This window comes from Microtus pennsylvanicus, chromosome 11 (assembly GCF_037038515.1).
Source record: "Microtus pennsylvanicus isolate mMicPen1 chromosome 11, mMicPen1.hap1, whole genome shotgun sequence".
Lineage (NCBI taxonomy): Eukaryota > Metazoa > Chordata > Mammalia > Rodentia > Cricetidae > Microtus > Microtus pennsylvanicus.
The window spans coordinates 38,385,374-38,411,218 of record NC_134589.1 but is presented as its reverse complement, the minus strand read 5'-3'; the positions used below and the strand labels follow the sequence as shown (position 1 = coordinate 38,411,218).

The following is a 25,845-nucleotide window of genomic DNA, read 5'->3' as shown; positions in this document are numbered from 1 at the left end:
CTTTTCCCAGCCCTTTACTCTGAGTAGATGCCTGTCTTTGTGGTTGAGATGTGTTTCTTGCAAACAGCAGAATGTTGGATCCTGTTTTCGTATCCAATCTCTTAGCCTGTGCCTTTTTATAGGTGAATTGAGACCATTAATATTAAGTGATATTAATGACCAGTGGTTGTTTATGCCAGATATTCTTATTGTTTTTGGAAGTAGAATTTGTGTGTCTCCCTTCTTTGAGTTGTGCTAGTGAAGGGTCACTAGATGCCTGAGTTATTGTAAGCAGTGTTGGCAATGTTGGATTCCTTGGGTTGCGATTTTCCTTCTATTACTTTCTGTAGGGCTGGATTCGTGGCTACGTATTGTTTAAATTTGTTTTTATCCTGGAATGTCTTGATTTCTCCATTTATAGTGAACGAAAGCTTGGCTGGGTATAGTAGTCTGGGCTTGCATCCATGGTCTCTTAGCTTCTGCAGTACTTCTATCCAGGACCTTCTGGCTTTCATTGTTTCCATAGAGAAATCAGGTGTAAGTCTGATCGGTTTACCTTTATAAGTTACTTGGCCTTTTTCCTTTGCAGCTCTTAGTATTCTTTCTTTAACCTGTATATTTTGTGTTTTGATTATTATATGGCGAGGGGATGTTTTCCTTTGATCCAGTCTGTTTGGTGTTCTATATGCTTCTTGAATATTCAAAGGAATATCTTTCTTTATGTTGGGAAAGTTTTCTTCCATAATTTTGTTCAAAATATTTTCTGGGCCTTTGAGCTGTGACTCTTCTCCTTCTTCTATTCCTATTATTCTTAGATTTGGTCTTTTTATTGTGTCCCATATTTCCTGAATGTTTTGTGATGAGAATTTGTTGGCTTTGCAGTTTTCTTTGATCAGAGCGTTTATTTTCTCTATGTTGTCCTCAGAATCTGAGATTCTTTCTTCTATTTCTTGTATTCTATTGATTATGCTTGTTTCTGTAGGCTCTGCTCGTTGACCTAGATTTTCCATATCCAGCTGGTCCTCAGTTTGTGTTTTCTTCCTTGCTTCCATTTCAGTTTTCAATTCTTGAACTGTTTCCATTACCTGTTTGATCGTTCTTTCTTGGTTTCCCAGGGTATTATGTACGTATTTACTCATTTCTTCAAATTTTTGGTTATACTTCTCATCCATTTCTATAAGGGCATTTTTCACATGTTGTTTAAGGGACTCTACAGCTTTCATAAAGTCAATTTTTTCCACTTCTTCTGTGTTATGGTGTTGGAGACCTTCTGTTGTAAGATCGTTGGGTTCTGGTGTTTTCATGTTGTTTTTCAGATTATTGGGTGAATTCTTTCCTTGGCGCCTGCCCATCTCCTCCTATCGATGCTATCTAAGGGGTCTTTTAAAACTGGTTCAGGTTTCCCTGCTGGCCAGGGGCTCCTCTTACAAAATGCCCTTGCTCTGTTTCCTGGTTCCTGCCGGGGGCCAAGATCCCTCTCACCCCTCAGAAAGGTCTTCAGGAATAGGACCCGGCTCCTCCTTTGCCAGGGACCTCCCCAACCGAAGGCCTACCTCTTTGGTTTAATTGTAGTGGGGCGATCTGTTCTTGGTGTTGCGCGCGGTCCCTGCAGCCTGCTTCTGCTGCTGGGACGGTTCCCGCTGCCAGCAGCCTGTGTCCTCTGCTGCCGCTCTGGTCCCAGTGGGTCCCCGCTGGCTGCGCTGGGCGTCCTCTGGCCGCGCTCCGCCGCCCGGTGTTCCGGCCGCGCTCCGCCGCCCTAAAGTACTGTTTTATCATTGCCTTTTTAAATGGCCAATCCCTTTCCTAGAATTTCACTGCTATTCCTGTTAAGTTATTCAAAGACATATTTTCCATATTTTAATAGAATAAGAAAATATTATCACCTACAAAACATGAAATATCATTGCACCAAAGTCCATTTTTTATGACAGGCAGTCTCAAACATTAGTTAGGACAATCTAATTCTATGTTTAAAATTTCAGAGGCAAACTGATCACTACAGTTTAACCTCGGTACACTGTCCCTAAGACTTCAGCAAGAGCCTTCTCTAAGTCCCTTACTGTCTTGGTTGTCAGATAATACTCTCTGGGGTAACTTATTCTCGAGCTTGAATCATATAGAGACACTGCCCTATGACCCAAGTACGTTATCTTTATCGCAACACCTATTTTCCCAGTGAAACCGCCAAGATTTACCAGCTTCTGCTTTAAAGTTAGTGCAGTTTGTTTACAATCGTTCTTTAACTTAGTGCCCAGGTCCCTCGGAACGGAGCTGTCGCCTTCCAGCTCCTCCTCTCCCTGGACAAATCCCCAGAGGTAGGGTTGCTGGACTAAAGGGGTGAGGTGCAGAAAAGAAACATCTTATTTCTATTGCTGTGAAGGGCACAGAACCCTCTGTCATCACGTTTGTTAACTTAGGGTGGTGGTGGTGGTGTTTGCTTTTTCTCCCAGTGCTGAGGGTCAAATCCAGAGCCTTGGATGTGCTAGGCAAGCCTGTAACACTGAGCTACATCCTTAGCATTCCTTTTTTAAAAGGTTCATTTTTTTAAAATTATGTGTATGTGTGTATGTATGAATATAGGTGTAGGTGCCCATGGAGGCCCCTGGAGCTAGAGTTACAGTTGGTTGTGAGCCACCGAGCATGGGGACTGGGAATTAAACTCAGAGCCTCTGGGAGAGCAATGTTCTTCCTTACCCACTGAGTCATCTCTTCAACCCCCACCCCCAATGTCATATTATGTCCATGATTGCATACCTGTACCATTAACCTAGCAGACATATAGAATTTTTTAACTTAAATAAGGGGGGGGGGAGACTGATATCAGCATATGATTACAAAAATGAGTACTCGTGTCTCAGAAATAGTTGACTCTGCAAAGGAGCATGCGCTGTAGAGCCATGCCTAAACACTCGATTCCAGAACCTTAAAGAAATTACTTGGAGAATTGTAGTAGAAGCATGGATCACTTAACCTTGATGTTGCATGAGTACAGTTTCAGCGAAAAGAAAAGATGACCCCGTTCATAAATGGGAATTTTAAAAATAATTTTTAGCCAAGCATGGTAGCACACACCTTTAATACCAGCCTCTCAGATGTGCTATGGACTCTATCTATCATGAAGCTAAACCCCAGACTGGGTTTTATTTTATATTTTGAGACTAGGTCTCACTAAGTTACCCAGGCTGATGTTCAACCCGTCATCCTCCTGCCTCAGCCCGGGGAGTGGCTAGGATAACAGGCCTACACCACCAAGCCTAGCTTATTCTAAATTTTGTTCAGATGATTTAGGAAATGTGCAATAGTATATTTTCTATAAAGTGTACTATTATAACGGAACACACACACAAATCAAAAAACAAATACAATTTTGAATTAAAAGCAACTGAAAAACTGCAGATGCAAGACAATCCAATTCTTTCCCCTCCTGCAAAGAGGAGAGGAAAACTTCCACGTGCACATTTCCTTTGTCCATTCATCAGTAGATGGGAGAAAGAGCAATTCACATCTCAGCTCCTGTGAATAGCGCCACGGTAAACACAGACAGATGTACAGGAGTCTGTCCTCTGACGACTTAACGCCTTTTCTTTCTCCCAGAAATGTTCTGAGAGTCTCTCACAAAAACACACAAACCCCAGCGTTTAATTATCCTAGAAATATAGGTGAAACTCGAGGAAAAATAGAGCAAAATAAGGCTTTGTATATGATCATTTTTTGTTTCTCTCCCATATACGGGAAATTAAATTACTTTAAAACCTTTTCATTTTAGTTTTTTCAAGACAGGGTTTCTCTGTGCAGCCCTGGCTGTCCTGGAACTCACCTCTGTAGACCAGGTGGGCCCGCCTGCCTCTGGTGTGTGTCACCTGTGTGGTGACCCGTCTTGCACGGTCTATTTTTAAATTGCTTACATTTATAGGACTGGGAAAAGTGTTTATAGTGCTGTCAAGTGGATAGACAGGTCTAGGAAAGGTTGTCTCGGGAGAAGCGCAGTCGTGAAGGCCACCTGAACTGACGCGTATTCTGTAGAAACAAAACTACAGAGAGAACATGTATCCAAACATAACAATGGGAAAAAGTAACCAAACAAACTAAACAGAAAATAGCTGGGTTTTCGGCAGAAAAACAAGGTTTAGCACAAGTCACAGAGAAAACACTAAAAAACTTGAACCTGTAGGGAGAAAAAGACATAAGCTATTTTTGTACTGCAGACATTCCCCCGAGGGGGTGCACCGTTCCTGGAGGTACTGCAATACCAGGTCGATGCGTGGAGTGGACGGAGCAAGCTCCTATTCCAACTCCTAGTTCCAAAAATCCATTTAATATATTGTCCTCGGATAGAGGACGTATCAGATATTAAACTGATAAGAACAGATACTACACTTGATCTTAGCCAAAAGGCCGAGAAGCGATACTGCCCATAACACAGACGCTTGCTCCACTAACAGGCACACTCACCTTTACCTTACGGTCACAAACATGGTCGCACCGACAAGCACTCACCAGACACGAATTCTCTTGTTCTATCGTCAACACGACTTTTACTCTATAAAAAGCTCGTAAAAATCCAAGGAAGGGCGAGATTTTTTTTTCTTGCACTTTTCGTTCCCAGAGTTCCCAGGAGACCGGGTCATGTCTTCATTTGCATGCCCCGCCCATCGCGCTTTCGGTCTCAGTGCTGCAGGAATGGCTGATGGATCTACAGACTGATGCCAGCGGTTTTCCCAGGATTTTCACAATTTCCGGACACAGACTTGACTACAACTACCAAAAAGAGGTTCCCTCCCCCACCCACCCACTCCTCCTCTTATATCTAGTCCCTTAAGCATCGCGTCTCTCCCCGAGATGACTGACATTCCTGACTGAGCGGACTGGCTATCTCAAGGGCAGTGTTCATGCTGCCGGGCTAGCATGTCCTTATACTTTCTTGGTCTTCAAAGCTCTGAGCCACAATTCTGAAAACCACAATCCCAAGTAATCAAAACACCTAAAACCATTATTCTGGAAAAGTAATAAGAATTGTTAAAAAGGTATTGATAATGTTTTGAAATCATCATTTATTTTAGCAACATAAAAAATGGCAGAACATTTTCCTGGCATTCATATTTTGGTAAGTATTACTTTCCAGATATACTAATGAAACTTTATCAAAGAAAGATGCACACAGAGTAATTATATTCAGAAAGACCCAGATATAAGAAAATATAGGATAACAAATAAAAAATTACATTGATTAAGAAACAGATGAAAACAGAATACATACATGTCTTAGAATGACTGGCATCTCTGAGCACCCAGCCCATAGCCCTGTCATACAAATTCTCATCATGGTCAACCTGCTTTTTGATGAGCACCATCAAAAGTCACAACAGGTACCACTGCATATATAATCACCCCTAAGTTCCAAATGCTGAGAAATTTTATCCTTCACAAATGAAGATGTACAATGAGGACATCACTTCCTTTATGAAGGAAACACCAACATTTCAAATGCACAATACTCGCATATAAACTCAATGCTGTAAACACCTTTGCAGGTGTTAATGTACAGCACAAAAGTTATAAACTACTTATATTCTAATATAAACTCGAATATAAAATATACACACATCAAACCATAAAAGAACTATACCAACTTCTTAAAACCATACTATGAAGACTTCAAAAGGGAACAATGTTACAAAGAGAAACTGAGGCTCATGTTATAGTCCCATAGAGACCTTTTGAAGTCTTACATCAACAGAAACATTGTTTTTCTTAAGATACAATGAGCAATTCTATTCCTTTCCTATGTGTCTTTGATCTTTCGGAAACCTCCCGTATTTTCTATTTGCTGCTGTGAGCTGTGTCCATTGACTTTCTGCAAACCCTGCGCCTTGCCTCTGTGATTTGGGACATGTGGAAAGTCCTTCCTGGGTTGTCACATACAATCACAGATTTAACAACAATAGCACACACAGCTGAGCAGAAGCACTGACCAAATGCTGCCTTACACTGCCTTCTTCATTGTTTTCTTCACTAACTTCTCTAGGAAGAAAGTCTTCCATGAATAGAGTCTCCATCCATTTCCTCAGCAAGAAGGATGGCTATGCAGATTGGGACATGGTTTTGCCTTTTAATTATTTCCATATGTATTTATTTTGAGGTATGGTCTCTCTTCACACCCCTGGCAGTCCTGGAACTCTCTATATAGACTAAGATGATCAGCCTTCCAAACTCTGAAATTAAAGTCATGGGCAACATCCCCGGCTTAGGGGAAAAAAATTTAAAGCCCTGTTTTACCATTGCCTTGTTTAACGGCCAATCCCTTTCCCAGAATTTTATTTCTATTCCTGTGAAGTTATTCAAACACATATTTTCCATATTTTAATAGAATGAGAGTGTAGAAGGAGCTGCAGGCAGGCCTGCTTTTCGTCCCTCCCAGCTCCCGCCCAGCCAGCTTATGCCCCAAAATAATAACACGGAAATGATATTCTTTTAAACACCGCTTGGCCCATTAGTTCTACCCTCTTAATGGCTAATTCTTACATCTTGCCTAACCCATATTTAGTAATCTGCGTAGCACCAGTCTTACCGGGAAAGATTCAGCATGTCTGACCTGGCGTCTTGCTTCATCGCGTCTGCCCTGGAGAGGAGCAGCATGGCGTCAGAGCTCACTTCCTCTTCCTCCCAGCATTCTGTTCTGTTTACTCCACCCACCTATGTTCTAACCTATCAGGCCAAGCAGTTTCTTTATTAATTAACCAATGAAACAACAGATTGATATGACACTCCCACATCATGAGAGAATATTATAGCCTACAAAATGTGAAATGTCATGGCACCAAAGCCCATTTCCTATGACAGACAGTCTCAAACATGAGTTAGGACAATCTCGAAAAGTAAAGTATCTTATTCTATGTGTTTACAATTACAGAGGTAAACTGGTCACTCACTACAGTTTTACATCAGTCCACTATCCCTAAGACTTTAACAAGAGCCTTCTCTAAGTCCCTTACTGTCTTGGTTGTCAGATAATACTCTCTGGGGTAACTTATTATCGAGCTTGAATCATATAGAGACACTGCCCTATGACCCAAGTACGTTATCTTTATCACAACACCTATTTTCCCAGTGTAACTGCCAAGATTTACCAGCTTCTGCTTTAAAGTTAATGCCGTTTGTTTACAATCGTTCTTTAACTTAGTGCCCAGGTCCCTCAGAACAGAGCTGTCGCCTTCCAGCTCCTCCTCTCCCTGGACAAAGCTGTGCAGGGTCAGGAGACTGTCCTGGGAAATATGAAGCACATCCAAGATGACTTCCTGCTTCTTCTGTAAGCCCAGACTTAAAGCCAAGCTCTCAGAGATGATCAGCGTTCCTTGACGAAGTGAGCCCAGCTCTGTCTGAAGTAACTGCTTATATCGTTCATGTTCTGAGCACAGCTCCATGCGGAGGTCTTCTGGAGAGCATGGCACCTTTCTAGCCAGCACTAGAAGAATAAATAAACATACCAAATTATAAAACAAATATGTCATGAATGTCCTGTATGAGCTATCACCAAGCAGCTGGTAAGTCCCACACTTTGCATCACAACCCAGAAGGTGAACACACAAGACACCAAACGATTATTCAAGAACAGAAGGGAGGCAGAGAAAGGGGGACTTAGAAACTCAGACTCTGAAAAGAGAGAGATTTGGAAGCAGCTGAACACTCACATTCTTGTCTTTTCCATAACATGGTGCATCAGGAGCCTGCTCTGGTACTCAATGAACGAGAAGAGTCAGGGGAGCAAAGGACAGACCTAGTGCTGAAGACCGAAAAGTCAGGCATCACCAAAGAGATGATGAGACAGGAGGAAAGTGAGGAGACACAGGACGGCTCCACAGAGCAAAGGAGAGAGCAGAGCACATTCCCAGAGCTCCAGGGATGGGGAGAGGATGGATGCCTCAGAAGACAACACGAGGTAGGCTAGACTTTCCTACGAGCACAGACTGGCAATCACAGCCACAGGATAAACCCATAGTTCTTGAAAACCTTGTTTCCAGTATAGGAATTTGAAGGGACACTGTCACCTTCTATCTGTCAGGTTGACATTGGAGAGGAAGTCCATTTTGTCTGTTCTCCTATGTCAGAATGTTACATGTAGCCAGATGCTATCTATAGTGTGTGTGTGTACTTGTGGGCTGACAGCGTGTATGGGGTGCTTACTGTTTGAAACAAAGTTACTCTTCGGACCTGAAAACAGGTGTCAATCCCAGTGCTGGAAGCCTGGAGACAGATTTCAACACAGAGCCCTGCTGAAGCAAAGAGGTTGAACATAGTACAGCCACCAACCTAGGAAGCCACAGTGACTCTACCTGGAAGGCAGGCACTCTGTTGCTGGGCTTCTGGAATGTCAGTAGCAAACCAGCTACAGAGACGCGGTGGTGGGCTGCTTGATTGAAGGGTCTGTTCATCTTCTTGGTTGAAGAAACCCGAGAAGAGAAAAGGTAGTGTTATATTTCCCACAGTCCACTCTGTTCTCTAACCAGTGCAACGTGTATTAACAGTCTCAGTTGATCAGTGTTTTTCTAAGAGAAAGTGGGGTTAGATAGTGAGGTTAGATTTTGAGGTCAAACACAATTTGCAAAATTGAGCTTTGATGATAGTTAAGTTCTCCACACAACACTTACAGAAAACATAACAGCAAAAAGAACAGTAATAGTAATTGAAGGCATTGACAATTAAATGGGTCTCTTTTTACTCCATGCTTTTTAAAATTTAGAGAGACATCCCATAGACCATGCTGGTGCCGCAAGTACACCACCACCACCAATGTACACACCAGAGCAATTGAAGCCAGAACTTCTGGATGCTCTGTCACCTCAGAAATGTCTCCAGGTTTGGTTTCTATTTAAAGCTGGAAAATCCAGGAGGAATAAAGGCTGGGGAAGGAGAGGGTTTGTGCAGAGATGGGGAAGCTTGCACTCTGAGACTGCAGAAGTTTCCGGTGCTCATGTCAACGGAGGCTTTCCTAGTCTAAGGCAGTTAAAAGGCCAGCACTTTTTCTTTTGAGAAAATTTAGGGTTCTATTTTGTATACAAATATGAGAAGGAGGAAGTTTTAAGACAAAGACACAAATGGCAACAAGGAGGCAAAGAAAAACAAAGGAACAGATTAAATGGTGGGATTTCTGAATTGAACACAGGTTACCATAGGACCTGGGGTAATGGAGACAATCTATGGTGGGCTCCAGAAGCCTTCACAGTAGGAGGGATTTGGACAGACAAGCTAGATATAGTATGAAAGAGGCAAGGAGAACTCGATAGGCCACTCTGATTGGATGAGCAGAAATTCAGGAAGTAGATAGGACAGGGTTCATGAGAAGCTCTGCTGATCAGCTTTCTGATGGAAACCACTTTTAGGATTCTGTTGCAAAATGTTGGGCTGCATTTTGCTCGTGGCCTGTTTCTTGGCAGGGATCTCAGCTTAACACACTATAAGAAGTGACAAAACCCTTATGAGAATTATGAGGCAGGCCCTTTTCTCTTTCTGCTTTAGTCCTGGTCACTGGAGAAGCAGGCTGTATCACACTTGGTCATTGTGAAAGAAGTAGCTCATAGTATTACTGAAAACTGCTAACATACTTTCCATAGGGAATCTCCTAAGTGGGCAGAAGAAACAGGAGGTTGTGAGCTCTGGATAGTATCTAGTAGAGATCAGTAAATGAGGAGTTTGGTGTTGCCCAGGTCCAAGAGAGCAATCTTCCAACCCCCAAGCCAATTAGAAAGTGATTGTTAATTCCCCTTCTCCAACCTGGTTTGTCTTCCATCTGGAGCTTGACCCATTCCTCTGAGGTAAATCTCTTCACACAGCTGTCTTCCACGTGCCAGGACTCGGGCTCTGCAGCGAACACAGCACAGCAGAATCTCTCCACTCTGAGTGCACACACATATTTGCACACGGCTCCTGGTCTGTGGACTGGGATGAATTTGCATGTGTACTTTATCTTCTCCTGCTTCTCCTTACAGAAGTGACCAACAGGCAGCTGTCGGATGCACTTCTCTATTTCACTCTCTAGATTCTCAAGATTGCTCTTCTCTGTTTCAAAACCAATTATTTTCTGGTTTTCCCCATCTAAACCAATGAACAAATATCCCCCGTCAGTGTTTGCGAATGCAGACACAGTTTTAGGGAGAATCTCTAAAATCATTTTTTCAATCTTTTTTGGAGGGGACATTTTAACTTCTGCATGATTGGATTCAGTGAAATGGAATGTCTCCTCCAGGGTCAACTTTTCTCTGTTAAAAAACGTGGCAAGGCATTCATCAGAGTCACATGAACATGATCCCCTTTCAGAGTGCTTCTTGTCTTTGAGGAACTTCACTGTATCAGGACCTTTCAGTTCATATGAAGTTGACAAATTTCTCATATAGAAATTGGTTTTCAAGGTGAGGACACGCTGACCATAGATATCCTGGATCCACTGTTTCACAAAAATTAAAAATTCCCCTTTGTTCTGCATGTAGTCTCGGTATTTATGAGGAATTAGAACAATTTTAGGAAAAGAATCGTCCAAATCCAGACCTACTCCATCTCTTTTGAAGCTGTAATCTGAATTCTTAACGCGAGCCTTGACCACGCCCCCTCCAGAATTCAGCAGAGTGCACACAGCCTGTGAGATACTGTGGGCCTCTCTCCTTCTCAGTTGTGGATCTTTCATTGTCTTCCTATTCTTCTCTCCCAGTGTGATTTCTCCTACAGACAGAACCAGTTCGGCATAGTCCGTCTCCTGGTCAACGCTGATGCTCATTTTCTGAGCGCTTGCTCTCTTTCCCAGACGAAATCCTTTCCTGTCAAACAGACAGAGCCATTAGAGCAGGAGCCAACCAGTGAGAGCCGGCTCTGCTTTACAGAACCACAGCACAGCCGCCTGAGCTGCTCTGGGTGCGTCAGTGTGAAGGTCGAACCCGATGTTTATTTAGGGACTGTTTGAACAGTTTTGAACAGACTATTGTAACCTGTGAACTTGCTAAAATTTGAAATTGGTTGTCACGATTGTATATGATCCTCTTCTAATAGTTTTAAACTAATAACATTCTTTGTGGATTTTCTTTATTCGTGGAACTGTGTTGTATAATGAACTTTAAAAAATTTGTGGTTTATTCATTTGAATACTTTATGCATATATGTGTTGTGCCTGCACATATGTATGTGCTCCGCAGGTGTGCCTGGTGCCCTTGGAGGTCAGAAAAGGGTGTTGAATTCATCAGACTAGATGAGTGCTGGACATCTATCCAGGGTCATCTGTAAGAGCAACAAGAGCTCTTATGCACTGAGCCAACTCTCCAGCCCCAAGAGAAGGACATGTAATGTAAATGAAGACTGCACACTGAGGATATTCTATCTGACCTTTTTTTGACATTCCTATCCCATCTGTCCCCTATGTTCCCTTACACAATTTCACCTCCTCTTTCATGTCTTATACACACTCAAGATTTTATGGATGTGTAATCTATAAACTCTAGGGAGCACAACCGAGAGGAAATGTCTGAGATTTGTCTCTCTGGGACTGGTTTGATTCACTGAGTGTGAGCATGTCTTATGGTCTCCACTCCCCAGAGTGGTTGAGATGACACTCAGGGCTTTGCATTTGTGAGGTGAGCGTTCTCCATGGGGCACACTATAGCTCCTTACTTCCTTTAATGCAGGGGTTCCCCACGCTCTATCTCCCTACAGGTGTTGCATCTATGCTCTGGGGTCTTGATTTTCTCTTTTCATTTTCTCAGGACTTTTGTTTCTAATCCTGTGAAGTCTTCTTTGTGCCGTTGCTTAGGAGTGCTCTGCTCTGTTCTAGGACTCTGAGCTTCTGACTTTCCTTCCAGGCTGCTTCCTAGTTTCTTCCCACCATGACAAATCAGTTAGTTCACATACTTTGGGTCTTTCAAACGTCCTGATCTGGCAGGCAGTCTTCCCTGGGGAACATTTCCCGAGAGTTGACCAGAGGGCTCTGTGGATGTCTGTGGATTCCCATCTTTCACCAACATTGGGGTGCTTCCAGACATTATTTCCTTCAATAACTTCTCAACTGCTTTCTGATGTCAGGTCCTGGGGACAAATATGATTACCATGTTAGCCTTCATGATAGTGATTCATACAATGATGGACTTTGTGGGGTTTGTTTTGTTTTTCAGTTCCTTGTTGCAAGATATTTTATCACACTGTGAACCCCAAGATTGCATTACTTACTGGAAAAACCTGTTTCTAGTTGTGGTATTGCTCAGCCCTCAAGCAACCTTTAATCATAAGTCAAGAGACAGAGTAAGTAATCTCATAAAAGCAAAAGAAACTATAGAGAGTAAGAGGGAATATGGAGGATGGAGAGAGAGGCATTGTCATGGTGGCTTAAACGTGGTACAAAGACATGCATGCAGGCAAAATACCAATATACACAAAATAAATAAATAATGTTTAAAAATTTCCCATGATGGTTGTATACTTGGATTACTGCTGCACTCAACCTTGGCCTGAAGAGCTTCCCTCTGCTGTGATCAGTCGATAATACAGAGACTCATCACTGCTCCAAGTGTTGAGAAGAACTGACTGCTGAGTGCTCTTTTTAAATGTCAAGCTCAGGGACCAGTGCAGAAGACAGCACATGAAGAATGTTGGGGCTGAGAGCTGGAGGCTGCCGAAATGGGTCGTGTTGAAGAGAACTTGCTGTTCTTCTAGAGGACTCAGATTTGCCTCACTGCCCTGAGTGGCAGAGCACAACCATCCACAGCCCCAGGACCAGGGATAAGGATCCTCTCCTGACCTCTGTGTACACACACACACACACACACACACACACACACACACACACACATAACAATAAATAAATCCATTAAGATGTTGTAAAAGCAAGAGGGTGAGGTGGAATATGAAGAAATGCTGTCTTCAGGACGTGACGAGGACTCTGTACTCATGAACTCCCCATACTGTCAGTACAGGCACCAGACCAAGCCAACAAAGACACACCGTGTCCAACAGGCAGCACTCACTGGACTCAGGGGGTCACAGTTGATTAGCTAATTAATAAGAGAGAGAAGATAAGGCAGGAAAGTGTTAGAAATGGAGAAGGGGAGGAACGGTGCTTATGATCGGGATACATTGTTACACACATGAAATTATCCAAGAATAAAGAAAAGATGTTCTGTTCAAGATAATAAAATAAAAACACAGATGTTACAGTTCTGGGTATATGACCTAAGAATTCATGTCATCATGCACTATACACACACACACACACACACACACACACACACACACACACACACACGTGCGTCACCTTCCTCTGCACAGCAGCCGAGCTGCTGAATCAAAGATTCTATCAGCAGGTGCATGCATGGGGAACACATGGCTGGCGATGCACAATCCAGCCAACTACATCCTCACTCTGTACTGAGGGTTTACTCAGCCATAGCAATGAATACAATGCATCGTTGCAGGAAAATGGATGGAGCTGAGGAGTGTGATAAGTGAAGCGATGCAGAAAGACAGACATCACGTGTTTACTCCCACATGCAGAATAAAGCCTCTAAAAGGTATTAAAGTACTAGGGCGGGAAGAGGAGCAGGAGGGGAGGGGAGAAGAGAGAGTAAAGAGGGGTTCCCATGACCAAAGGACATCTCATGGGTGGCAATGTCAGAGTGAAGCCCCTTATTCAGTAAAATGAATACCAATCAATAAGAAAGAGGCTTCTGTGAAGGAAAAACATCACCACCAACAACAAATCAATTTTCTCATCCTAGCTTTCAGCCTGAGGTGTTTTGAACTGCAGCTGCTTTGCTGTACTGACGCTAGGGGGCACTTTCACACAAAATGACGGCGAAGACAGCCTTGGACAAGAGGAGCTGCAGAGCTGTGGGAGGATAAGGTGGGGCACTTCAGTGTCTTGGCCAATGGCCTGTCCCTGTTGTGAGCTAACCCCCACTGAGCTCATCTGACTTCAGGGAACCGAGCTTGCATGAGTCACTTGTGCTGTTCTTGCCAGCTCCGTGTGGATGCTCAGGATTCTTTTATGGGCTGTAGGTTTTTAGCTCTTTAAACATGTTTAAGTGGGGGCTGGAGAGATTGCTCAGTGGTTAAGAGTACTGACTGTTGCTCCTAAAGGACCTGGGTTCAATTCCCAGCACCCACATGGCAGCTCACTACTGTCTGTAACTCCAATTTTAGGGAATCTCACATACATACATGTAGGCAAAGCCCCAATGTACATAATAATAAAATAAATCTTTAAAAAAACATGTTTAAGAATGCTGCATGTATAATAAGTTTAAATTTTTTTAATAGTTTTTTTTCCCATTGGGTGTGTCTGTGAATCACTAATGTCCCTGGTATCTTTGGCAGTCAGAAGATGAAATAAGGACGTCTGGCTTGGAGTTACAAATGGTTGTGAGCTGCCCTGTGGGTGCTAGGAACAGGTCTTCTAGAAGAGCAGCCAGTGCTCTGGATTGCTGAGCCATCTATCCTTGTCAGTCTTTCTTCTTTCCTACCTTCTTTCCATTGCTGTTAACAGAAATGAGCTGGATTCAGACTGTAGGATTCAGATAGGAACTACGTACAGTAAAATTAAGTTCATTGAAATGTGGATAACCCTATACAAATGATACAAGTTATCATTGATGCTTGATCTAAGTCTGACTGGTGAGGCTTGGAAAGAAGAGCTGTGTGTAGATCTCCAGAGCCCTTTCAGGTTGCCCCATCCTCTTAGAGACATAATTTGGCAGTTTATGGAGCTACCAAGATTAAACTACATCTCTGTGGCACTAAGGGCTAAACATAGGTCCGAAGAAACTCTGTTTTGACAAAGCATAATTTGGCATCGTTAACTTCTCCCCATCCTGCAAACAGAGGAAAGCATTCACTCCACCAAACTCTGACAGCATCCAGGTCCCCAGAAGTCTGTGCTTTGGGAGAAGAGGCTGTGGAGATGCCAAGGAGCCAAAGACAATAGGAGGGACAGAAACTATTGAAAGTTTATATGAGACGGTGGGTTGTTGAACCATCAAGCCCTATTCATCCCAGAGCAATAGACAGGACCTGCCCTTGGGGTGAGGACAGAAAGAGAAATACAATGAGTCTGCAGGACACTGGTGTGAACCTGGCTCACCCTACCTTGTGCTGGAATCTAGTTGTTTGAAGTTCTTTTTGTTCAAGAGAGGGACTTTCATGTTGTGCAGCCTCCTCCAGAGAAGGAGCCCTGCAAGGACTCCTTCAGCGCCGAATGTGGCTTCATCTGGATAAATACTTAACCTTCACGAGTTCTGGTTTTGTTTCGTTGTTGTTGTTATTGTTTGTTTAATGCTTTCACAGAGGGAATAAAGCAGTTTTGTTCCTTTGTCTTCTTCCTCTCTCTGCCCAGAGTTACCCGAATTCTGACCTCCAACCTTGTTCCCACCTCAGGCTCCCAAGAACCCATGATCATGGGCACACCCATCACTGTTGTTATTTCTAGAGCAGCATTCAATCTGTTAGCATTTGACTTAAGCTTCTGCATCTATGATGTTCTTCTTAGCATCACTGTTGGAAAATGCTGGTGTCAGTTTTCTGCAACTTCATGAAAGGAGGGGGAAGTGCTGGGTCGCAGCTCAATGGCAGAGATCTGCCCTGATGTGGACATTCTGGACAGAACACCGTGAAGCTGTTCCATTACCCTACAGCTGAAGGAAGTACCATTTCACCGACATGATGAGCTTTCTTTCCCTCATGGGCGAGTTTATCATGGTTTGCCATCCTGGCAAAAATCAAAGTAGAAAGTTTAGAAATTTGTTTTGCTTTTCAGTCATGTTTTACTTACAATTAGTTTGTAAAGTAACTATTAGCGGCTTCCGTCAAAACCCTGAAAACTGTAGCTTTTTCAAATGAATAATTTTAATACATGTGACTGGTGCTCATGGAGTTCGAAGAGGGATCCCCGGAACTGCAGTTAGGGATGTTGGTGAGACACCATGCTGGGAACTAAACCCAGGTCCTCTGCAAGAGCAGAAAGTGCTCTAAACTTTTATACCACTCCCCCTTCCTAAGGCTGGAGAGATGGCTGAGTGGTTAAGAGCACTGGCTGCTATTCCAGAGGTCCTGAGTTCAATTCCCAGCAACCACATGGTGGCTCACTATTCCCAGTTCCTGTAATCTGCTCATTTTCATATGCATATTAATGTACCAGTGCTTCATAATATCGTGACAGCTGAGACTGGAGATGGATTCCAGATGGTTAAAGTAGTATATGTGAAGATTGGCTGCAATCATAACTGAGGCAGGAGAATACTAATCATATCACTAATTTTTACTCATTTATATTTAATTTTTATTATTTTTTATTTATGCTTTTTGAGATAGGGTCTTTCTATGTATACTTGGCTGGCCTCCACCCATTAGGTTGGCCACCTGCCTGTGCATCCTGAGTGCTAGAATTAAAGGCATGAGTCAACCCTCCTGGCCACAGCTATTGAATTTCATTAGGTCCAAGGGTTCTCTCATAAGTATCCTCAAATCTACACATAGATGTGGTGCAGGAATATAAATATCTATGATGCTGGGTAGTGGGAATCCTGAGAAGATACACAAAATAATTAAATCACAGATAGCAAAAAATAAAATCCTGAAGTAATAAAACCTTTCAGGAAAGAAGTTTGACTCCAGGAATCCAGTTCAACTAAACCATGAGGATGCATCTGAATTCGTGACTCATTTTACAAGAAGGTAATATTATCTAAGACTGCAAAACCATAGGAGCACTAAAAAAGTTTCTGGAACTGAATTACTAGGTCAAGTGATAAAACTGATTATAGTTTATACTCACCATTGGGTTTTCCCCAACAATTTTTTCTTGGGCAGGTGTGTGGGCGCACACTCAGCACCTGATAGGACACAGGCCTAGGGTTCCATATCTATTATAAACCAGCACATTCCTCTATGTTCCCCAAGGACCCCGAGCAAGGAGGAAAACACTGTCCCAAGATGAGTTCAGACTGGCCATGCATTCAGATAGGTCCCAGGTAAGGAAAGCATCGAACACGCTGTTGAAAGTTTTCAGTCAGGCTAAAAAAAGAAGTCTTGTCTCCTAGGAGATGAACAGTAAGGAAACCAGAGGTGTGGATCAATCAAGTTTAAATTGAAAGCTTAACTGTGGCGTTAATGTGATATAACTGTGCAAAAACGACACAGGAAGATGTGCGTTCACACTCTGATGAGCATTCTGCTTTGTGCTACTTAGTGTGTGTTAGTGTGTGTTAGTGCCAGTCAGTGCCTATTTCTACACAGGAGGGCAGCCCCAGATGTCAGTCACTTTCCCTAATGCCCTGCCAGAGATCTTCATCTCCATCTGAAGAGCTGTCAGGAGCCAAGCATGGTGTAGGCCTTGGGAGCCTGCTGTGAGCATCCTGAGATTGAGGCAGGCAGAACACACACTGTGAATCACAGGCCAGCCTGGGGTACACACCAAGACCCTGTCTGCCTCCCTCCCCTCTAAAATACAGAAACAGACCCACAACCAAACTACACTGAAACTAAAGCACCTGCACTACTAAGAAGGCTGCAGCCCTACCCTGTTCTCTGCACTGCTGAGCAGTCTCATTTCTTCATTCCATACCAGCACCCCCCCTGTCCAGCACCTTCTTTGTCAGGTCCAGTCCTAAGCCAGCACCCTTCGATCACCAGCCCCAATGAAGAGGCAGAAGTCATATTTCACACCGAAGTGCAAAATGACAATGCCCCTGAGATTATTAAAACCCGAGGGTGCTACCATGCAGTCACAATGAGAGGAGTTGTGGGCTAGCCTGGGACAATGACCATCTCAGTTCAAGAGTCCATCTATGAAAACTGACTATGGTTTATATCCACTACCTTCAGGAACACGGCTGTGACACCATCCTTAAAAACCAAGGCAGACACCAGAGCTCACCAATTTCCAAGATTGATGTAGAGCTCACTCAAGTCCTGGAGCCCTGGGTCTAATTTACCAGGTTTCCTTCTTAAATTGTAGCATTGAGTTTCAGGACATTCTCTCAAAAGAAAACTGGGGTTCAGGGTGTCCAGTCAGCTCTCTTTGGAAGTAAAGAGGATGGCATTCAGATGTCCTTACTTTCCCCCAAATGCAGGTTGGTAGGAAAGCAGAGAAAGAGTGGCCAGGAGAGGAAGGACCTGCTTTCTGTGGAACAGAAACAAACACCCAAGCCTAGACCATGCTTTCTCTTTCACTCCTGGGTTGGCACTGTGCATTTCCCTTCGAAAAGCAAAGTTCCCATCTTCTAAATTACAAAGTTCCATAGGGGCTGATTTCTTTCTGGCTCTAAAGTGCTGCTTCTCCCCTTCCGGGAACCATGTTTTCTTACCTTGCAACAGGGTCAGGTCTCCAGGGAATAGGGAACCCTCAAGAGACTCTAGAGAGTCACACAAGCCTGCCAGACACAGCCCCTCATTACCTCCCTATTCCTGCCTCACTAGTCAGTCACAGAATGAGCATAGTAGCTTCTCCCCGCAACTTAACCCCCCCCCCCACCAAGAGAGGAAGACATTTGCTCTCACCTCAGTTCAGGTGACTCCCAAGTCCTCAGCAGTCTGTGCTTTGACAGAAGAGTCTATGAAGATGCCAAGGAGTCAAGATTCCTACAAGGAAACCAGGTTGGGTTTACCTGAGAGGGATGGGTTGTGCTGGCAACTCCCCCACTTCACATCCCCCAGGGGTCAGTAAGTTGACAGGCCCAGACATTGGGTGGGAAAAGGAAGAGAAAGACAGTGGGGTCATGGACGCTGCAATGGACCTGGCTCATTTACTCAGTGTCCTGGGAGTTGAGTTCCTTGAAGCCAGAGCACTGGTAGTCTTCCAGTTGTTTTTCTTATCCAGAGAGGCAGGAGGTGTGACCTTGGGTGACTAAAAACCTCCCCTGATAAACTCTTAGACAGCAGCTGGCTAATATATAGCCAAGGTGTGGTTGCTTGATGCCCTGAAGTGACTAGTTTTATGAGTTAAACTGTGCTGTTCTCTGGGACTTTGAGCATTGCGTCACTCCAGGAAGTATGATGGGGAACTGTCACGCTCTATGTAATTCTCACTCAAATGGACGAAGACAAGAACAAGAACAAACTAAATGCAAACAAACGTGAAAGTGTGCGGAGAACACAGGGACCAGATGGAAGGAGAAGGGCAAAGGGAGGGTAGAGGTCCAGGGGAATTTGTTCCTATTATAGTAAATACTGACATGAAAAAAGTTCTAATTTAATTTAGAAAAGAAATGAACTGTTTGTGGTCTCTTAGGAGGAGCTCCAGAGCCACAAAGGGCAGGTGCTGGGGGGAGGGGAGGAGGAGAGCAGTCAGTGTCCTGGGGAGAAGGAAGGGGTCTGCAGAGGGCTTCTGTTAGCCCTTGGGCACCTGGCAGGAGCCTTCAGACAGAAACCTGGCCGGCCCAGGGTCCTACGACCACCATGTCACTACATAGTCTGTCTGCATGCCCTATGTGCCCTTCCCCATCTAAGAGAAAAACTCCAGCAATTCCCTCTCCCTCTGTTGCTCCTCTGAAGAGGCAGCCAGGCCTTTGAGCCTGTTTCTATCTCTACTTCTCTCTCATCTGTCTCTCTGCCTCTCTCTCTCTGCCCCCCAACCACAGTGCCTCTCTCTTTCCTTCCTTTGTACCTGTCCCTGGCCAGAGGTCGATCTCTCCCCTCTGCTCCTGCCTTCCCCCATTTCCTTACCCCCAATAAAAACTCCTCCATGTGAGCTCTGTTACTTGGTGTCTTTCTTTCTCATGTCACTTTTTAAATTATAACATTGGTGTTGTGTGAAACTAGGCAGACTACCCTGGCATTTCCTCCTGTCTGCTGGCAATCTGAGTCATGGCCAGAACTTGCTTCAAAAGTGGCAACCCCAGTCACAGAGCAAAAGTTGCCGTTCACCTCAACTACTGCTGAGACCCTCTTCAGACTGTGGACAACAGGACACTGGGGAGTCGACTGCCTTGAGTTGTTGCCTAGACAAAGGCAGGCTGCTCCTCCATCAAATTCCTCATCCCTGTTGGACCTTCCGTGAGGTCCTAGACCTAAGAGCAGAAGACTGATGTTGCCCTGAGACCTCTGCCCTCAACTATCATGGAGGACCCTGGGGAGTAGCTGTCAAGTAAGCGCCTCTTATTTTCAATGGCTCCACTCAGGTAAACATTACACTTCTCAGAACACTGATGCCGGTTGACGACTGGTAGCTGTGTCAGTTTAACAGCAGCAACCACGGCTTCAGCTGCTTCCTCTGGTCTCTGTGTGAAATTCAGGTCACAGGCCTCACTTTCCCAGAGTTAATACTAAATCCGGACACAGTTCCCCTTGCTCCAAGACTCAAGAAAAGAGAAATCTCAAAACATGTTTCAATGTAACCTTTGCCATTCCTTTATTTATAGGAGCTCACTTTGCACTGACTGCCCGCAGTGGTCAGCCCCCTGTGTCTCCTAGCGAATTAGACACAAAGACGGTGTTTGAGGTGTGAAGTTTCTGTGAGGGTAAGACAGCATAAGATGTGAGGATCTCAGAGTGTTTTAAGGTCTAAGAAAGTGACTCAAGGTGTGTGAATGCGTGTTATGAAGGTCTGAGGATGAAAGGCTTAAGTGCCAGTGACGAGAAAGCGATTTGAGACGTTTGAAAGAACGAAGCCCGTTTCTCTCTCTCGTTATGCTACTGTGATATTAAGACTGCAAAAGTTGACAGTCTTCACAGTAATGGATGGGATTCTGGTAAGCTAGTAACCTAGTGCTGGTGAAGAACTACACACCATACTACCACCATGCCACCATAGCCACAAGCTCAGGATTTAAATTCCCTTAGCTGGTTTCTAACTATAGACTTAAAAGGTCCTTTGCATTGTGCTACAAACATCTGTCGCAGTTTCCTGGACAGAAGAAAGGGCATTAATGCTTTCGGTGAAAATCATCTCTGGTGTGAGTGTGTTGCCTTTTCTAATGTGTGTAAAACTTATCTTTTCCCAAACTCACAGAATTCTAGCAGTTTCCAGGGAGTCAACTGGGATCCGCCCAAACATGTCAGATTCACTCCAGATAAGCACGATCCCCCCTTTCCATGGTCTTGTGATGTCCCCTCCCTCAATTACAAGGACCTAAGGAAGTTTTTCTTTTCTCTAAACTTAATTTTTATCTTCTGTCCTGCCAACATCTTCCCCAGTCCAAGCAGTGCCAGATGTTTCCACAGAGCGTGGACAGAAGCGAAACAGCCATATACACGAGGATGTCGTGGCCGGCACCCCAGCTTTCTTAAGTCCCCAAGATTTTGATACTCACAAATCAGCAGGAAGCAGTCTTTTTTTTATAGATGAATGCATGCTATTTCTAAATTTATTACTTTGTACTACAAACATACAATTTTGAGAAAACCAGCATTACACCTAGAACTAAAAGTTTTCAAAATAATTTTTTTGTTTTGTTTATTTTTTATTATTTTTTTAGTTGTTGAAAAAAATTTCTGCCTCCTCCCCTTTCCCATTTCCCTCCCCCTCCTCCCACACATGGCCCCCTCCCCCCACTCCCTTCCCCCTCTCCCCCTCTACCCCACTCCACTCCCCCTCCCTCTCAAGAATGAAGAGCAGTCCAGATTCCCTGCCCTGCAGGAAGTCCAAGGTCCTCCCACTTCTATCCAGGACCAGGAAGGTGAGCATCCAAACAGGCTAGGCTCCCACAAAGCCAGTTCATGTATTAGGATCGAAACCTAGTGCCATTGTCCTTGGCTCCTCATCAGCCTTCATTGTCCGCCATGTTCAGAAAGTCCGGTTTCATCCCATGCTTATTCAGTCCCAGTCCTGCTGGCCTTGGTGAGCTCCCAATAGATCAGTTCCACTGTCACAGTGGGTGGGTGCATCCCTCCTGGTCCTGACTTCCTTACTCATGTTCTCCCTCCTTCTTCTCATTTGGATCTTAAGAGCTCAGTCCGGTACTCCAATTTGGGTCTAGGAAACAGTCTTGAGAACTTGATGCCCTTACTTCCTGTCCCCACTTACCATCCCTAACTCACTTTTTATAATAAACAGAGGTAGGAATGTTAGCATTCAGGCACCTGCACTGTCCTTCTGAGGACCTGGCAGGATGCACTCAGGCAGTACCCTGGCCAGCCGAGGGTCCTATGGTTCCTATGCCACTACATAGTCTGTGTGCATGAGCTATGTGCACAAGCTATGTGCTCCCCTTTAAGAGACAAGCTCCACTCGTTCCTCCTCTCTCCCTTTCCTGCTGCTCCTCTGAAGGTGCAGGCTGGCCTTTGCCCTTCTCTCTCACACTCTCTCTAACTCTCCCTGCGTCTATCTGTCTCTCCCTCTCCTTTCTCTCTCTCTCTGCCTTTCTCCTCTCTTCCACCACTCCTGTCTCCGGAGTCCAGTCTCCCCTCTCCTCTTTTCCACTCTTTCGCCATACTTTGCCCCAGTTAAAAAAAAAAACAAAAAAACCAAAAAACCATGTGAGCTCTGTCACATGACGCCTTTCTCTCATGTTCCACTTTTTAAACTGCAACAGCTGCTGCACCAGTGCAGGCAGAGGGCGCCCCCCCCCCCCCCCCCTTAGCCCTGCAAGAAAAGACGCCAGTGGCTCTAAGGAGTTTACAGCCTCCTACTGCTTTGCTTTCATTGGGGCTCTTTTAAAACACATCCATTCTTGTTTTTTCTAGCTCTTTCCCTTAGTGAGTAATCTCAGGAAAACACAAGCTTTTTGGTTTCTTTGATTTAAGTTTTTTTTTTCTAATTTAGGGTGGGGTATGTTTTAGTAAATATATAAATTAAACAAAGACTGGGCATACCCATCCCCTTTAAGCTCTGCCATTTCCAGTGCTCAGAGACCTCAGGTTTGAATACACAGGGGACAAAATGCCCAGACCACTAGGGACGCTGTGGGGTGCATTGTTTGGTCTCTGGAGCTCAACCCAAGCCCCAGTCCTGCCTCAACTCCCTGCTGGTTCAAGTGCAGCCTAGACTCTCACTGTCAGGACAGGTAGGGGGCTGCCCTGTGAGAAACTGAGTGAATGTGCTCCAGGCCACTGCTGTGGCAGAGCGGAAAGAGTCACCAACTCCTCACTTGCTGAATTCTTTGTAATTGTATTTTAATCTGTTTCCCATCTCCAAGGGAATTTGAGCAAGAAACTTGTCTGAGAATTTAAAAAAAAATCCATGGTATTGGGCTGTTGAAAGAGAAGATTCCAGAAGCCCTGATTAGTGCAACCGTCAGATACTGGCAGATGCAGGCCTAAGGCTTGAGAAGGACACAGCTCTATTTTGCCTCTGTGAGATAGTGCAGTTCTAGGCAAAAGGCTGAGGTTGGCTTCCTTTCAATTGCTCCACTTTTCCAAAGTTCTGTTTCTTAGAAAACGAAAGCACAGTTCTCTGTCCCTCTCGGCCTCCACCCTTCTAACTCAAGAAGCGAAGGCGTCTCTTCCTGTTGGGCAATATTCATCACATTTCAGTAAGTATGATATCATGAGTTCCGGCTTGAGACTGAAGAAACTGTATTAAAAAACACTAAATCCCTTGCAGAGCAAAGGGGCGAAAGGTTTAGATGAACTCTAAACTGAAGCATAAATCTAATCAATCTCATCAATAAAAACCAGGAGTCAGATATTGGGGTAAAAACATGAGAGATCAGAGAAGCGGGGGAACAGTCAGCAGTGACTTCCTACCTCTTCCGTTCCTCTGATGAAAGAGGCCTAGGTCCCCTCTCCACCCTGCCTTATCACTTCCTGTATCAATTTCTGCAGACAGAAATTCCTGTCCTGCCCAGTCCCGTAGCCATTCAGTCCCAATTAAACACATTAATTATAACTGATTTGGCTTATTCAGGTTTATTAATAACTAGCTCTTACAACTTAAATTAACCCAAAATTCTTATCTATGTTTAGCCGCTTGGCTTGGTACCTGTTCTCAATGAGGCATTCTCATCTTGCTTCATCTGCGTCTGGGTGGTGACTGTGTCTGGGTGGTGACTGTATCTCTGACTTTCCTCTTTTCAGAATTCTCCTAGTCTGGCTGCCCCGCCTATACTTCCTGCCTGGCTATTGGTCAATCATTGCTTCACTAAACCAAAATGCTGCAGGAAGGTTTACCCGCCTACTGGGGCATGTGTAGTAATAAGAGCGGCAGGGCTGCTTCCCCGGCACCCAGCCGCCCACATGGCTAGCTTATGCCCCAAAATAATCACACAGAAACTATATTCTTTTAAACACTGCCTGGCCCATTAGTTCCAGCCTCTTATTGGCTAGCTCTTAGATATTGATCTAACCCATTTCTAATAATCTGTGTAGCCCACGAGGTGGCTTACCAGGAAAGATCTTAACCTGTGTCTGTCTGGAGTGGGAGAATCATGGCGACTCACTGACTCGGCTTCTTTCTCCCAGCATTCTGTTCTGTTTACTCCACCCACCTAAGGGTTGGCCTATCAAATGGGCCAAGGCAGTTTCTTTATTAATTAACCAATGAAAGCAACAGATTAGAAAGAAGTAACTCCCACATCAGGCATGGCCTCATAGACTATTTACCCCGATGCCTGAGTGCATCCAGCCTCCTCTTCTTCTCTCTGCCCCCCCTTTGTTCCTGATTGTTCCTTCAGCTTGTTTTGAATCCGATTTCCATCTACCCTTCAAGCAGATTATCCTGATTTGTAAGTTTTTCCCCTAAATCAATAGCTATCTATCTCTCAGTTCTGAGCCAGTGTGAGATTTCCTTTAAGCACCCAATATCTCTGCCCACACCAAAACAAATGACAAATCATTACAGTGTACAGAGCACTGTCCCACAGCATTTACCCCTTATTTTCTTTTCAAAACAAGACCCTGAATCTAATCTCCTTTGTTTAGCTTTTTTTCTGACCATTATCTATAACAACTTGTCACCAACACACTACACAAAGACAAGGATCCATAATCCATTTTTGGGGGGAATGTGGGCATAGTTGTCTTGGTTACTTCCTGATGATTAGAGGCACTGATAATCTTATGGGGACCCGAAGAAAATTTAGGGTTATAGTCAAATCCTGACTGGAGCATTTTCTGAGTCTGGATCATCTCAGCCAGCAGTCTTGAGGCTGTTCTGAATGTAGAACACAGAGGAGACTGCAAAGGAGGTCCTCTGAAATGTTGGATCATCCATTCCCATTGGAGATTTTTAAGGGTGTCTTCCTTGATCAAACAATACTTTTCTTAACCAAGAATGAATCTACAGCTTCTCATTTCCTGTGGAAACAAAAACAAAACATCTTCTCCATAGTAACATATCTTTGAGTTAAATTTTGAAGCCAAGGCATTTTCAAAATATAGAGGTTGGATTAATCTAGCAGCATTTATAATCAAATGTCTTTTAGCAGCTGTTGCTCCTTCCTCAGCAAACAATTCAAATAACATACAATGTCCAGATTCTCTTTGTATTTTCGATCATTATGTGGCTTCTTTTTCAACTCTTTTTCTTTTATTTTTATTTTTTAATTTTTGATTTTTGATTTTTTGAGACAGAGTTTCTCTTTGGTTATCCTGGAACTCACTCTACAGACCAGGCTGACTTCAAACTCACAGAGATCCTCCTGCCTCTGCCTCCCAAGTGCTGGGATTAAGGGCATTGTACTACTCTATTCCTTCTTAAGGACTTTATCCTTTTTCTTTTCTCTCCCAAGCCTACATATATTTTTACAAACACTGTAAACAATTTAGAAGTTTTTCCTTTTCATCTGAATCTGTCTTTATTGTATATCTCTATCTTTTTCTGACCACATGAGTCTTTAATCTGCTAAGTGATATGGCTAGGATTAAAGCTTCGGTTTTGGTGACTGGTTCTGGCCCATTCCTCAGCTTTTTGAGAGTCTAGCTTCATAGCAGAGGTACTGGCAGGAACCACCCTTATTGACACAATTTTTT

At 43.9% G+C, this 25,845-nt stretch overlaps 1 protein-coding gene and 1 non-coding gene across 10 annotated transcripts; both read right to left on the bottom strand.

Annotated features, from left to right (window-relative positions):
* Positions 1-4,195: 4,195 nt before the first annotated feature.
* Positions 4,196-4,386, bottom strand: LOC142832094 (U2 spliceosomal RNA). The gene has a single exon (XR_012907179.1). It is a non-coding gene; the product is annotated as a U2 spliceosomal RNA (small nuclear RNA).
* Positions 4,387-5,028: 642 nt separating this feature from the next.
* Positions 5,029-24,092, bottom strand: LOC142860291 (schlafen family member 2-like). 9 transcript variants are annotated; one of them, XM_075991355.1, is made up of 8 exons: positions 23,858-24,092; positions 18,735-18,917; positions 18,499-18,579; positions 15,091-17,035; positions 11,866-12,039; positions 9,748-10,784; positions 8,310-8,411; positions 5,029-7,441 (listed from the first exon to the last, which is right to left on the bottom strand). In XM_075991355.1, the coding sequence occupies exons 5-8, from the start codon at positions 11,994-11,996 to the stop codon at positions 6,921-6,923; spliced, it is 1,791 nt and encodes a 596-aa protein (XP_075847470.1). In that variant the 5' UTR covers positions 11,997-12,039; positions 15,091-17,035; positions 18,499-18,579; positions 18,735-18,917; positions 23,858-24,092; the 3' UTR covers positions 5,029-6,920. The 9 variants fall into 9 exon arrangements, with proteins under 9 accessions (XP_075847470.1, XP_075847467.1, XP_075847471.1 ...); XM_075991352.1 differs by lacking the exon at positions 18,735-18,917; XM_075991356.1 differs by lacking the exon at positions 18,735-18,917 and having other exon boundaries at positions 15,091-15,709.
* Positions 24,093-25,845: the final 1,753 nt, after the last annotated feature.

Coding starts and splice junctions, on each gene's coding strand:
- LOC142860291 (XM_075991355.1), bottom strand. CDS start 11,996: ATGTCTGGAAGCACCCCAATGTTGGTGAAAGATGGGAATCCACAGACA. Junction 10,785..11,865: donor GGACGTTTGAAAGACCCAAA/GTATGTGAACTA, acceptor TCTGTTTGACAG/GAAAGGATTTCGTCTGGGAA. Junction 7,442..8,309: donor ACAGAGTGCCTGCCTTCCAG/GTAGAGTCACTG, acceptor TTATTCTTCTAG/TGCTGGCTAGAAAGGTGCCA.